Here is a 15709-nt window from a genome sequence, read left to right as displayed (position 1 = left end):
TGTTACAGGGAGGGAACCTGGAGGTGGCAATAGTGGGGGCTGACATTAAGGTGAGGGTTAAGTTCTCCTTTAAAGCAAAGCAAGAGGTGCCCAGTACAGCCGGCAGCTACACCCCAGTACCCACATCTCCCATATATCTCCATAATGTGCAGCTCATGTGTCTGTGTGGGGCAAAGAACATGAGGAATACGCTGAATCTGATTTGCTCTCTGGGCCCAGACTAGATAAAGACACTGATTGGCTCTCTGGGGCCCAGATTAGATGGAGACACTGATTGGCTCTCTGGGGCCCAGACTAGATGGAGACGCTGTTCTCAATCACCTCTGGATCCAGGTAATGGTATTTCAGTCTCTTGCTCTGGTTCCGTTCCTTGACATCCTTGGAAATCTCCGCCAGCTTCTCCTGGAATTCCTTAATGAATATCTTTGGCATTTCCTCAGTAAAGTGCTCATCTGGATACGTCCCCAGGGGTCTCTGTAATGAGCACAAACAACATCTCATTAGGGGACATGTTTCATATCGTTAGGAGATCAGTTCATAAACTCAGCATCAGAGAGAATTACCTTGTTGTCTTGCAAATGTGGGCCTCTTGCAGTACCGTTAGTTCATTACCTGCCCCCCAACATCTCATTCCCAACCTAAGGGGGTTTATATGAAGTTGCCCCTCCCTTTGCTGCTATAACTGCCCCTGCCCTTCTGGGAAGGTTCCCACTAGATGGTGGAACAGTGTTGCTGGGAGTTGCTCCCATTCAGCCACAAGGGCATTAGTGAGGTTGGGCAGTGATGTTGGGGGTCAGGCTCACAGTCAGGGTTCCATCCCACAGGGGTTAAGTTGGGTCCCCCCCCCCCTTGCTGCTATAACTGCCCCTGCCCTTCTGGGAAGGTTCCCACTAGATGGTGGAACAGTGTTGCTGGGAGTTGCTCCCATTCAGCCACAAGAGCATTAGTGAGGTTGGGCAGTGATGTTGGGGGTCAGGCTCACAGTCGGGGTTCCATCCCACAGGGGTTCAGTTGGGTCCCCCCTCCCCTTGCTGCTATAACTGCCCCTGCCCTTCTGGGAAGGTTCCCACTAGATGTTGGAACAGTGTTGCTGGGAGTTGCTCCCATTCAGCCACAAGGGCATTAGTGAGGTTGGGCAGTGATGTTGGGGGTCAGCCTCACAGTTGCAGTTCCATCCCACAGGGGTTCAGTTGGGTTGCCCCACCCAACCTGCTATAACTGCCCCTGCCCTTCTGGGAAGGTTCCCACTAGATGTTGGAACAGTGTTGCTGGGAGTTGCTCCCATTCAGCCACAAGGGCATTAGTGAGGTTGGGCAGTGATGTTGGGGGTCAGGCTCACAGTCGGGGTTCCATCCCACAGGGGGTCAGTTGGGTTGCCCCCTCCCCTTGCTGCTATAACTGCCCCTGCCCTTCTGGGAAGGTTCCCACTAGATGTTGGAACAGTGTTGCTGGGAGTTGCTCCCATTCAGCCACAAGAGCATTAGTGAGGTTGGGCAGTGATGTTGGGGGTCAGGCTCACAGTCGGGGTACCATCCCACAGGGGGTCAGTTAGGTCCCCCCTCCCCTTGCTGCGGTAACTGCCCCTGCCCTTCTGGGAAGGTTCCCACTAGATGGTGGAACAGTGTTGCTGGGAGTTGCTCCCATTCAGCCACAAGGGCATTAGTGAGGTTGGGCAGTGATGTTGGGGATCAGGCTCACAGTCGGGGTTCCATCCCACAGGGGGGCAGTTGGGTTGCCCCTCCCCTTGCTGCTATAACTGCCCCTGCCCTTCTGGGAAGGTTCCCACTAGATGTTGGGACAGTGTTGCTGGGAGTTGCTCCCATTCAGCCACAAGAGCATTAGTGAGGTTGGGCAGTGATGTTGGGGATCAGGCTCACAGTTGGGGTTCAAATTATTCCACCATTGCTCCATTAAAACATTACTCTTATATAGGAGAATGGGCTCCCAGCCGTACCAGTACTCACCCGGTCCATGGGTTCTGTACTGAGCAGGTGAACAGCAGCCACAGATTTGGCAGTTACATTAACAGCCGGTAACGTCTCCAGGATACTCTGGTGGGTGGCGGTGCCCCTAGTGGTGGGGGGAGGCTTCCTCAGGGAGGATGGGCCATTGGGCATCCAGGAGTAGATGTCATACTGTAGAATAAGGAGAAGAGAATGTGACCCCCCAGCCCTAAGGTTTAATGCAGCCGCTGACCAGTTCCTTTGTATCTTTCATACCCCCCATTGGTGCCACACAGTAATAAAGGCCTCCCAGTGCATGATGGGATTAGGGAGTTTCAGGGTTGAGTCTGTATATAGGATGGGGGTCACACTAAGAGATATTAAGCCCCAACTGTGCCCCCAGTGCAATGTGCAAAGTGCAGATCACAATTCCGTGTTTTTATTCCCAAAAAGTTACAGCCGCCATTTTGCATCCACCACAATTGCGAATGATGTGCCAAACCCATAAGCGCATTTTTATCACTTCCGTAGCATTAGTATCAGCACTAGCCAATCTGGGCAGCTAAGTGGCAGATGGGGTTTAATGAGGGTAAATGTAAGGTCATGCATCTGGGGGGGTAACAATCTGCCCCCACTTATACCCTTAACCCCTTCCCTGCCAACCACATAGCTCTTACTAGTTAACTTAAAATCTTGTTAGGCGCCAAGCACGTAGGATCTACGTTTTCTTTATCTTGTGCTCATTCTCTGTACTCCCCACTCAATGTGACTGCAGGGAACGAGCGCAAGATAAAGAAACTCCTAGACAACGAGCGTACCTGTGTGTGGAGTTCTCTGCCCCCCTCCGATCACCCCCAGGATGACCCCCAATACACAGTGATGTCCTCAAGACCTGCCTGCTGCGTGGGGTATTTAAATTCAGCCCCAGGCACCTCCCCCTCACTCGTGGGGCATCGTGGAGCCTCCCTGCAGCCCCTGTGGTTCTCCAGCACCAGATCTGCCCTGCCCGCCCCCAGGTACCAATTTTGCACTACTATTTACTCACACAGCACACTAAGGGGCACATTTACTAACCCACGAACGGGCCGAATGCGTCCGATTGCGTTTTTTTCGTAATGATCGGTAATTTTGCGATTTTTTCGGCGTCTTTACGATTTTTGCGTAAAAACGCGAGTTTTTCGGCGTCTTTACGAAAGTTGCGCAAAGTCGCGATTTTTTCGTAGCGTTAAAACTTGCGCAAAACGTCGCGCCTTTTAAGTTTTAACGCTACGAAAAAGGCGCGACTTTGCACGCAAGTGTTAACGCTACGGAAAACTCGCGTTTTTACGCAAAAATCGTAAAGACGCCGGAAAACTCGCGTTTTTACGCAAAAATCGTAAAGACGCCGAAAAAATCGCAAAAAATACGAAAAAGTCGCAAAATGTTCGTTTCCAATCAGAATTTTTCCAATTATGATTCGAAATCGTGTCTTAGTAAATCAGCCCCTAATTGTACATTTTTGCTAATTTTACTTCTTTGCAGTTTTCTCTTCTTTTTTTTGCACTGTTTTTTACTGCACACATACATTTTTTTTACTTTGCCTTTATTTTCCATTTTAGCCCTGTTTTTACACTCTAATCTCTCTGTTTGATCAGTTTTATTTTATATTATTGATTTGATTTGCTTTGTTGCATTTTCAGTTCAGCATTGTGTTTTATTTCTGTTACTTGTGTTACTGTGACTTTGCAGTGTGACAAGTGATCAGGGAGCCTGAATGCAAATCACATTATTTTTCTTGCATTTTCAATGGTTTCATTGCAGTTTTAGATTGTGTTGTTGCTGTTCATTTACTGTTCTTATTTACTGACTGTTCTTGGTTGTATTTACAGAACTTTGCTTGCGTTACATTTATTTCAATAGTAATTAGGTCATAATCACTTTTTTGCATATTCAGTGATTTTATTGCATTTTTCTCTGTGTGTTGCTGTTTAGCTACCGGCTTTTGCTTTTTCTTGCTTGTTCTGGATTGTTCCTGATTGTTCTTGATCTTCATTGTTAGATAGGTACAAGGAAGGACCGGATGCTTTATTCATCAGTAGCTCCTCCCAACAAAAGGAAGCCAATCAGATTAGAGGAAAGCAGGTTCCATGTTAAGGAGGGAAAACCCCTTAGTGACTTCTAATATCCTTATCATTTACAGTAGGGGGTACATTATCCCTTATAATACATGAGTGATACTCAGAGTTCCCTGTATAACTCAGCCTGCAGCCTTGTGCCTTTATATGGGGGGCACAGAACCCCTCAGTGACTGCTAATATCCTTATCATTTACAGTAGGGGGTACATTATCCCTTATAATACATGAGTGATACTCAGAGTTCCCTGTATAACTCAGCCTGCAGCCTTGTGCCTTTATATGGGGGGCACAGAACCCCTCAGTGACTGCTAATATCCTTATCATTTACAGTAGGGGGTACAGTATCCCTTATAATACATGAGTGATACTCAGAGTTCCCTGTATAACTCAGCCTGCAGCCTTGTGCCTTTATATGGGGGGCACAGAACCCCTCAGTGACTGCTAATATCCTTATCATTTACAGTAGGGGGTACATTATCCCTTATAATACATGAGTGATACTCAGAGTTCCCTGTATAACTCAGCCTGCAGCCTTGTGCCTTTATATGGGGGGCACAGAACCCCTCAGTGACTGCTAATATCCTTATCATTTACAGTAGGGGGTACATTATCCCTTATAATACATGAGTGATACTCAGAGTTCCCTGTATAACTCAGCCTGCAGCCTTGTGCCTTTATATGGGGGGCACAGAACCCCTCAGTGACTGCTAATATCCTTATCATTTACAGTAGGGGGTACATTATCCCTTATAATACATGAGTGATACTCAGAGTTCCCTGTATAACTCAGCCTGCAGCCTTGTGCCTTTATATGGGGGGCACAGAACCCCTCAGTGACTGCTAATATCCTTATCATTTACAGTAGGGGGTACATTATCCCTTATAATACATGAGTGATACTCAGAGTTCCCTGTATAACTCAGCCTGCAGCCTTGTGCCTTTATATGGGGGGCACAGAACCCCTCAGTGACTGCTAATATCCTTATCATTTACAGTAGGGGGTACAGTATCCCTTATAATACATGAGTGATACTCAGAGTTCCCTGTATAACTCAGCCTGCAGCCTTGTGCCTTTATATGGGGGGCACAGAACCCCTCAGTGACTGCTAATATCCTTATCATTTACAGTAGGGGGTACATTATCCCTTATAATACATGAGTGATACTCAGAGTTCCCTGTATAACTCAGCCTGCAGCCTTGTGCCTTTATATGGGGGCACAGAACCCCTCAGTGACTGCTAATATCCTTATCATTTACAGTAGGGGGTACATTATCCCTTATAATACATGAGTGAAATAGTTAAATGCCACTTACCTGCCCACTGTTGACAGCTGCATGTTGAGCCGAACATCTGAAAATCACCATAGTCAGGTATTTGATCAGCTCCCCCTGGGTTGCAAAGGATGATGGGATTCCTGGGTGACAAAACAAGTGGATAGGACAGAATGGTGCTGTAATATTATAGGCATGGGGGTGGGGCTGGGTATCTGCTGTTGCTCCGTCAGCTGAGCACTGTTACAATGGGGGAACAGGGGTGGAGCTGGTGACATTTGGGGTGGAGCTGGTGACATTTGGGGTGGAGCTGGTGACATTTGGGGTGGAGCTGGTGACATTTGGGGTGGAGCTGGTGACATTTGGGGTGGAGCTGGTGACACTGGGGATAGGCCAGTGAAGTTTAGCGGCTGAGGTATTTAAGCCAGGGTCTTTGATTGGTTGGATTCTCCATCAATCAGGGGAGAGTCTAAATTCTGGGCATCAGTTTTGAACCATAAAGTCCATGTAAAACTGGGACTGGGAACACTGGCCGGGAAGCCTGGGGTCTGTTACCTCAGAGAGGGGCCAAGTAGTTGGGTTGGGTAGTGGCAGGGCAGATCTATGGGCAGAATATTGCGCTCAGGCCCCCATCTTGCCTTCTTGCCCCATTAGAGTGCAGCAAGTTCCGGAACCTACCTGAGGACTGGAGCGACAGGAACCCTTCCTTATATATCTCTGCCACCCAAGCCTGAAGCTCTGGGTCCTTATACACAGACTCATCACTCGGGTAATAGTAACGGACAATGTTGGCCACAAAGCTGGGGAACAGAACGTAAAAATATATTAGTGGGGTAATTACCCAAACAGCACCCCCTAGGGGGGGCGGCCTGTCCTTTTGGGAACCCCTGCTGTACTGCCTATAAATATTGATTTGTACTAATATATAATTATATAATAAGGGATAACGGAGCTCATATCACAATGTAATAAAGTCCATATCCCACAATGCAACACTTTGCTGAGTGACAGTGACAATGGGAGGTTGGTAGAGCCTGTAACCGCTCAGCTCCACCCTCCCATTTAGATTGTAAGCTCTATGGGGCAGGGACCTCAATCCTCTCAGGGGAATCTTTGCATTTATTTGTATTTATTATTGGAATGACCCCCCACATCGGTATGTAAATAAACACAAGGAATTGGAATGGATCAGGCACTCACGTATCAGCAGGGTTTAGGATGCCTGGGTGCAGAATTTAAAGTAAAGATACTGCAGAAAAGATACCCCGCACTCACAGGACTTATGAAAATAAAGAAATAATTTATTGGTCAAACAACTAACGTTAGTTGTTTGACCAATAAATTATTTCTTTATTTTCATAAGTCCTGTGAGTGCGGGGTATCTTTTCTGCTATATATATATATATATATATATGTATATATATATATATATATACCACTGTGCAAAGGTGAATTGTGATTGATGGTTGGTGCCCCCACCCACTTTTTCTAACCTTGAATGGAAGTCACCGGGTGACAAAGAGTGGCACCCCGGCATAAATAGTGTGAGACTGGCAGCATTTTATATTTAAACCAATAAAATTCAATCGATGAAATCTGATTGGCTGTTAGTGGCCCAACCCACTTTTCCTATTTTTGAACTGCAGTCCCCCAGGGACCAACTCTGCAACGTTTGGGGCTCAGGTATAAAAATGATGGGACTGACAGCATTTTACACTTTACCATTGAAAGTAAAAAGGTGAAATATGGCTGTTGGTTGCTCCACCCACTATTTCTAACTCTGAATCACAAATACCCAGCGACTTACTTTGCAAAGTTTAACAATCCTGGAATTAATACTTAAATAAAGGCATCAGTTTAAATATAAACCACTTATGAACAAAGAAGAGGAGGTAACCCTGCACTAAAGCCTCAGGGTGCACACATTGTGTTAATGATTTACAAGCAATGAAAAGAAAAGAGGCCCAATTATTGTATAAGCACACCTGTATTACCAGAATATAAACAAAAACTTTTATTATTAATCGTTAAAATGACTACATTTAAAACAAAGGAGAAAAAGTAGGAAAGATTAAAACCAATCTCTCTTGTATTGGGCTACTGGTGAGAGTTGTTGATACAGTTTCAACTCTTTCATACTGAATGGGAAATGGGATATTTACCTCCTTGAGAGACTATTGTCACTTACTATATACGTGATACTTACCTCATGAAGTGATCGCTGGTTTAAACAGACTGTACAGATGAACCATATAACACATTGCCAAACTGTTTCAAGCTGAATCAGGCAAAAGGAATATCTCAGTTACTTAGTAATAGATTTCAGCCCTCTCCGTAGTAACATTTAATTGTAGCGATCCACTAATCTGCAGATTGCAGACTGAAAGAGTTGAAACTGTATCAACAACTCTCACCAGTAGCCCAATACAAGAGAGATTGGTTTTAATCTTTCCTACTTTTTCTCCTTTGTTTTAAATGTAGTCATTTTAACGATTAATAATAAAAGTTTTTGTTTTTATTCTGGTAATACAGGTGTGCTTATACAATAATTGGGCCTCTTTTCTTTTCATTGCTTTTAAATATAAACCAATGAAATTTAATGGGTGGAAATGGATTGGCGGTTGGTGGCTCCGCCCACTTTTCCTAACCTTTAACCTTAGTCCCCAAGTGACCAGTTGTGAAAAGTTTGGGGTCACTGGCATTAAACATGTGAGAATTCCCCACTGAAATCAATTTAAAAAATGTGATTGGCTGTTGCTGGCTCCGCCCACTTTTTCTAACCCTAAACACATAGTCAGCCAGTGACTGACTCTGCAAAGTTTGGGAACCCCGACATAAATAGTGTGAGAAAGGCAGCAGCTTAAATTTAACCAAAAAGGTTAGCCAATAGGTGAAGTCTGATTGGTTGTTGGTGGCTCCACCCACTTTTTAAATCCTAAAAATGCAGTCCCCTAGTGACCCTACTGTGACATAACAAACTGTATAAGTTGGATGAAACTATTGGATATTTCTCTGTGGGGTAATTCTCTGGCCTTGTTGTCTGCCAGAGGGGGTTTCCGGAACAACTGCCCTGGTTACACGTTGTGCTTTTGGGGTGCCCCTTACTCCATTCCCAGAACTGACTGCTCTGATAGACATTGGGGAATGCTGAGCAATGCTTTCCTCTTGGTCCTGTTCCTCTCCAGCCAGCAACAACTCAGGTAGTGGGGAATCCTCATCTCTTCCCTCCTTGGAGCTTTTTTCAAACTGAGCAGCTCCAGGCTCCACACAATTAGGGATTTCACTTGGGGAGGCCTCAGCCTCTGCCAAGCCTTTAAAGTGGCAGCACCCACTCTCCGGTTCTGCCAGCCCAGGGGTAACACAACCACTGGACTCCATACAGACTGGGATTTGACTTGGGGAGGCCTCAGCCTCTGCCAAGCCTTTAAAGTGGCAGCACCCACTCTCCGGTTCTGCCAGCTCAGGGGTAACACAACCACTGAACTCCATACAGACTGGGATTTCCCTTGGGGACCATAATAAAGTTGTTTGGGAAGGTTCTTGTTCCTCCCCCACCCCGGCACTGACTGTACTGGGGGGTAACTGAAAGTCTTTTGGACCTACAGTACCAAGACATGGCTGTGCCTGCTGAAAACCACAAAAAGATGGTGCACATACCCTCAGTGCTTCCTTGCGTTGGTTTTCCAATTCCTGGATACTCCCATACTCTTTTATCAATTCCAGTTCCTGATACACCAGGTCAGCAAGCCAGTCCCTCCGTTCCTCTGTATCATTCATTCCTATATAATGTTGTCCCCATGTCCACTATTCATATGACACCCTTGTAACATTATAGTAGGAGTGGCAGTGCTAGGCCAAGATGTTCTTGCACCCAATTGGCAAATACCTCTCGTTCTGGCTCCCACTTCCCCTTTACCCACGTTCCACAATCCACCACCACCACCCTTGCTCCACCTTCTCGCTGCCGTAGAATGCTCGCACTCCCACTTTCCATAGCTTGGAGCAAGCCAAGATGGGGGGTGGTTCAAGATTCATCCAATGAATTATGTCTAACTGTTGTGTCGTACGGGTACCAGAAATCCTTTGAGCCCTTAGGCCTCTAGTTGGGCAGCTCTGTTTGAGGCCACTCTGTGGTTTGGTTGACAAGAGAGACAGAGTCCATCTAGCCATGAGATGTGGGTAAAGTTCTCACCTTATCAAAGCTGCCTCCTGGGCTGTTTCCTGGCGAGTGTATTGATGTCTAAGGTGAAACGAAGGTGCGGGATGAGAAGCTGGAAATGAGAAAGGCCAACGTTATAGAGATTATTCCCACCCATAGGGGCTTCTAAAGCTGTTGGTTCCTAAAGAACTGGGTTTTGTTTCTGATCGGGAGAGAAATTTGTGATGGGGTTGGGTGGGAATTTTATAAAAAGCAAATAGACAGGGCTGCCTCCTGGCTTATGTCTTACCTTGTAGATGGGGTGGCCCATTGGGAGTTGCCGGTTGGTCGCAATATTGAAGACCTCAGCGAAGAGATGAGTGTGGAGGAAATGGGTTACAAGTTGATGAACCTGACAGTCAGAGTTTCGCACCCAGATCTTGGCCAAAATCCAGTCCCATTCGGGGTCAGTAGGCATGAAGATTGGGTTCTCCTCCCCTGGGGTTTGATTTAGCTGTCATAGAAATAATCAGAAGATGTAAGATATTTTTTGGAGAAAACTAATACCCTAGGGGTGGGTCCATCTGGTGCACCAAAGAGCTTATTTCTGAGTGTCCATATGTACATGGACTCCCCTTTAGAGGACGCCAGAGCTGATAGTTGGCTGCCTACAGGGTTACAAAGTGCAGGAAACCTGCTATGGATATTGTTCTCCTGAAATATATTTCACACAAGGTAAGTGAGATGCCACCCACTGCCTATCCCTCTCTAATTATCTCTATCAAGGTGAATAATATGCTTTCCCATCTATATGCTTCTGTCTGTGGGTACCTACTGTAGTGACCAGTATTCAGTATATCTCTACTGACCCTCAGACGCCTTCTGTTTGGTCCTAACAAACATTACCTGAATGGCTATAGGGACAACTTTATTCTGAGGGGATTTCCAGAGCAGGCACAATGGGGCAACAAGATATTGGGGTTCTTCATTAATAACATTCGTAGGGATCCCCTCGAGGATCTTGCAGTCTGCCAGGAAGATGTTTCCGTTCTGTTGGCACAGGGAAGAGAGATATAGTAAGGAGATCCTGGGGCAAGAAGCAGGGCTACACTCAGAGACATGAACTGGTGGAAAACTGAAACAAGGGGGCACCTACCTGAAGTTCCACCTGGAGGGTTGTGGACCCCCCTAGAGTCGCAGACACTGTTACATCATCAACAGGGAAATTATCGGGAATCCGGAGACATTTCTTGATCATCACTGGGTTTATGCCATTTAAATACTGGTACCCAAAGAATTTGTCCTCCTTCCACAGCTGAGATTTCGGTTACTGTAAAGCCACATACAGCCTGGTCCCCCTCATTTTGCTTTGCATACACTGGGCCAAACTAGGCTGATCCAATCATTGGTTCCATCATGCAGCTGGACCTACAGAGATAAGATTCTTGTTCAACTAGGGGTGGGCAGAAGAGTCACCAAGGGTGCAAGTCTGGGATGATTTACCCCCTACTGATAAAATGTTAAATAGCTGTCAAATTGGACAATGCACCCCAAAGGGTTACACTCATGATAGTGCTTCTGTAAGCAGTCAGTTTATAAAGGATTATAATGTCAATGTAAAGGAAAACTGATATTGTCATGTCATGGCTGTGATGCCCCAGGGTAAGGGCAATACCACTGTGCAGCTGTGAGGCCACCACCCTTTGCCATCATGCTTGTATAAGGAGCTGTTATAGCCTTGGGTTGGATACTCGCTATTGATCTCACAATCTGTTTCTGTACATTATATTCCAGTTGCTTTAAAATATTTTAATTTGTTGGTGTTGCTTTTCCTTTACTTTAATCTCCTCGTGTAGTAGACAGATCATTAGGGCCCAATAATTACCCAACATAATGTGGTGACAGACAGACTCTGAAATGTACTTAGTGCCCCTTCTGTGGCAAATGAGAGCCAATGTAGTGCTGTTTGCCTACTGAATGGCGGGCAGATAGGAGTTGTGCCCAAGCCAAGCCCATGTTGCACCCACATTGGCACGGAGACAAACTTGAAGCCAAACTTGTGGTTTAGGGTTGGGATATGGGAAAGTATTCTCTGCCCTATTTAATAAAAGCAGCCTGGTGCTAACTAGAGGTCCATTAGCTGGATACAGTTCTCCAAAGCATTTGTTTGGTTCTGATCAGCCTTCTGTTTGGAAGACATTAGGGCAGCATTACACCAAAGGGTGAGACTACCCAAAAGGGACATCTCCATTCCTACAGAGCTGCTGCTTCTGTGCCGTGAGGTTCCCCCCCCAATGCCCCCCCATTCCAATGCAATACGGCAGCACTGACCTATTGCCCCCCTAACCCTACCTATGGGGCATGGAAGGAAAATACTTACCCCGACATGGCAGTAAAGCTAAAGCTGGAGTCTTTCAATAAGGAGAATTGTTCACTATGAGGCAGGTCTGTGGGAGAGTCTGTGTTGATACAGCGAGGGGCCCCTTCCATGTAGGTTTTCCATCTGGGTGGGGAATGTACAAGTTATTTTGGGGGGCAGTTGGGGGTTACCTGGGACTGGTTAATCTTTATCAGGAGAGTGGGAGAGATTAGAAGTCTAGGCTGAAGCAGAGCAAAGAATCTCTAATGGGATTTACAGTAACCCAGCCCTGTTTAGGCTTCTGTAACTAATGGCAAGGGTTTGGGGGGGGTATATGGTGCTGCCTTCCCCTTTAAGCCCCAAATGCATTTTATAAAGGGGCCCCAGTCATTGAGTGCTGGTTCTACTCATATACAGCAGTCACTCACCCATATGTCTCTCGCTTCTTCTCCAGCTCTGATTCTCTCTGTTGTCTCACTATGGGGTTGATTCCATCGGTTACAATGATGCCTGCAACACCCAGAGATGGGAATTCAGAATTCCAGGTGTCACCCCATGAGGGGCAATGATGCTTGTATCTCATAGGCTGAATATATTGGTTACATCATTCCTGCAGCACTGCCTACAGCCCTGTGTGAAGGTCATTGGCTCAATTCAGGGGGGTCATTATGGAAGAGCTTGATGATGCCCTGTGGTTCTGTATCACTGGGATGATATGGAGCTAAATTGCATTAGAGCAGTTACCAGTGGAAACCAATGAGAACCAATCAGTACTAGAATTTACAGAAAGAAGGAAAAGATCTGATTGGTTAAGCAGGGTAAGTTGTCTTGAAAGTTAGTAAATCAGCCCCACTCTGGGTACCAACCTGCAGTGCAGTGATGATGTTGGTGAGTGGAGGATTGTACAGATCCCCAACATATGGCAAACTCATGAACAAAAGCTTGGGGTACATACCCTAAATATATTCCTTCCTGTTACCTCTAAATGAGTTGGTGATTGGTTCAGTCAACTGTCATTATGGAAGAGGTTGGATCTGACAGTTCTTACCCTTCCCCTGGGGAACATCCACACGAAGCCTTCGATCCATTTGTAGAGTGGGAAGCGATAGTGTTCTCCCTTGGGGCAGGTCACGGTGATGTAGCTACAGAACCAGGTATCAGTTGGGAATAACAAGTACTGTTCCTTAATGATACGGACCAGCAGGATCTCTCCCAGGTCTTCCTTACTGCTCACTGAGTACTTCTCCACCAGGGAAATGGGCCGGTACAACTCAGTTCAACTCACACTCACACTGTGTCATTGAGAAGCTTTTACATATTTCTTTCTGGTGCCCAAAAATGTTGGGTTTGTCCATAATGACGCAAAGCAGCAGGTCCAGTCATTTGTGTTTTTAGTGGTGAAAAAGACTTTACATGTTGTTCCAAAGGTGGAACCAATGTTCTGGTACATTATAGACATTCCTAATTCACTTCTATTCCTTTTGCTCATAGAGTAGATCTTGGGGCATTTACAGCCTTTCCTGCACCATCTTTCTGTTTATAGCCCTCAGCCTCCAAGTAACCACCAAGAGCAGAGCAATTATAGACAGGGAACCCCTGTGTTTATTGGGTCTCCTTAAAATAATTTGGGGGATTTTTAGATTCTCTCAGTTTTCTAGCTGATGTGGCGCTTACTTCCCCTTTACCATGTGTTTTATATAGAGAACTGTTAAGTCTGGAACCAGGCTTTGATTTTAGGGGGGCTACAGGCTCCAATAACAGGAGGACTCCAGGCTCTGATACCAAGGGGGTTCCTGGTTTTGATACCAGGGGGCTTCCTGGCTCTGATACCAGGGGGCTTCCTGGCTCTGATACCAAGGGACTTCCTGGCTCTGATACCAGGGGGCTTCCTGGCTCTGATACCAGGGGGCTTCCTGGCTCTGATACCAAGGGGCTTCCTGGCTCTGATACCAAGGGACTTCCTGGCTCTGATACCAGGGGGCTTCCTGGCTCTGATACCAGGGGGCTTCCTGGCTCTGATACTAAGGGGGTTCCTGGTTCAGATACCAAGGGGCTTCCTGGCTCTGATACCAAGGGCCTTCCTGTCTCTGACACCAAGGGGCTTCCTGTCTCTGATACCAAGGGGCTTCCTGGCTCTGATACCAAGGGGCGTCCTGGCTCTGATACCAAGGGGCTTCCTGGCTCTGATACCAAGGGCCTTCCTGTCCCTGATACCAAGGGGCTTCTTGGCTCTGATACCAAGGGGCTTCCTGGCTCTGATACCAAGGGGCTTCCTGGCTCTGATACCAAGGGGCTTCCTGGCTCTGATACCAAGGGGCTTCCTGTCTCTGATACCAAGGGGCTTCCTGGCTCTGATACCAAGGGGCTTCCTGGCTCTGATACCAAGGGGCTTCTTTGCTCTGATACCAAGGAGCTTCCTGTCTCTGATACCAAGGGGCTTCTTTGCTCTGATACCAAGGAGCTTCCTTGCTCTGATACCAAGGGGCTTCTGGCTCTGATACCAAGGGGCTTCTGGCTCTGATACCAAGGGGCTTCCTGGCTCTGATACCAAGGGGCTTCCTGGCTCTGATACCAGGGGGCTTCCTGGCTCTGATACCAAGGGACTTCCTGGCTCTGATACCAGGGGGCTTCCTGGCTCTGATACCAGGGGGCTTCCTGGCTCTGATACTAAGGGGGTTCCTGGTTCAGATACCAAGGGGCTTCCTGGCTCTGATACCAAGGGCCTTCCTGTCTCTGATACCAAGGGGCTTCCTGTCTCTGATACCAAGGGGCTTCCTGGCTCTGATACCAAGGGGCTTCCTGTCTCTGATACCAAGGGGCTTCCTGGCTCTGATACCAAGGGGCTTCCTGGCTCTGATACCAAGGGCCTTCCTGTCTCTGATACCAAGGGGCTTCTTGGCTCTGATACCAAGGGGCTTCCTGGCTCTGATACCAAGGGGCTTCCTGGCTCTGATACCAAGGGGCTTCCTGGCTCTGATACCAAGGGCCTTCCTGTCTCTGATACCAAGGGGCTTCCTGGCTCTGATACCAAGGGGCTTCCTGGCTCTGATACCAAGGGGCTTCTTTGCTCTGATACCAAGGAGCTTCCTTGCTCTGATACCAAGGGGCTTCTGGCTCTGATACCAAGGGGCTTCTGGCTCTGATACCAAGGGGCTTCCTGGCTCTGATACCAAGGGGCTTCCTGGCTCTGATGCACCAAGGCCTGGGAACAATATATAGTGAACCCAGTTTAGTGACCAGTTGCCAAACAGTTACAGGTGAATTCTTTTTGTTCACCTGGACACCATTGGGACTATACCAAGGGGGCAAAGGGGATCCAGTGGCATTTGAAAGTGCCCGATTGGCACAAGATAATGTATGAGAGTCTCAGGAAAAAGACTTACGAATATGTTTCTGATGGGCACATCCATGGGCACAAATATGAGGTTCCATCACACAGTTTTCTCTTTACCCATCAGTCACTGAGAAGAACTTCTCATTCATGGAACATTGATTTTACATTTGCAAATGGTAAGTCTCACAGTAAATTTCTACTAAAAGTGTAAAATGTTCCTTTTCCCAAATAAATGACAGTTTCCGTGGTAAAAAGGAAATTAGAAACCCAGGTAATTAAATCCATAAACTGAACTGAACTCTTTTTCTCAAGATTAGATTGAATTTAGGAGTCGGGCTTGAGACCCTAGAACTGGGTTTAGAACTAACTGTGTGTGAAGCTTTAATTACTAATGACTTTTGTTAAAAGAATAGTCACTGTATAAAAAACATCATGGGGACCCCCCCCCAAACAGCATGGAATCCCTGGGCCTTGCGAGGCAACTTTGGGCGACATTAAAAAATCGAAGTTCTTGTTTTGTCCCAACAGTCTCTGGAATGAATGGGGG

At 46.7% G+C, this 15709-nt stretch overlaps 1 protein-coding gene across 1 annotated transcript; it reads right to left on the bottom strand.

Annotated features, from left to right (window-relative positions):
- Positions 1-217: 217 nt before the first annotated feature.
- LOC100494678 (arachidonate 15-lipoxygenase B) lies at positions 218-15238 on the bottom strand. Its single transcript, XM_031896272.1, is given in 15 exon segments — positions 218-474; positions 1965-2135; positions 5374-5474; positions 6010-6131; positions 9538-9602; positions 9780-9983; positions 10376-10519; positions 10626-10857; positions 11012-11047; positions 11856-11972; positions 12257-12338; positions 12877-12900; positions 12903-13068; positions 13921-15030; positions 15212-15238. Coding segments are annotated over 15 exon segments (2781 nt in total). The 3' UTR covers positions 218-294.
- Between the last annotated feature and the right edge of the window lie 471 nt (positions 15239-15709).

This window comes from Xenopus tropicalis, chromosome 2, assembly GCF_000004195.4.
Source record: "Xenopus tropicalis strain Nigerian chromosome 2, UCB_Xtro_10.0, whole genome shotgun sequence".
In the NCBI taxonomy this organism is placed as follows: domain Eukaryota; kingdom Metazoa; phylum Chordata; class Amphibia; order Anura; family Pipidae; genus Xenopus; species Xenopus tropicalis.
The sequence above is the reverse complement of the archived record's forward strand: the minus strand, read 5'-3'. Positions and strand labels throughout refer to the sequence as shown.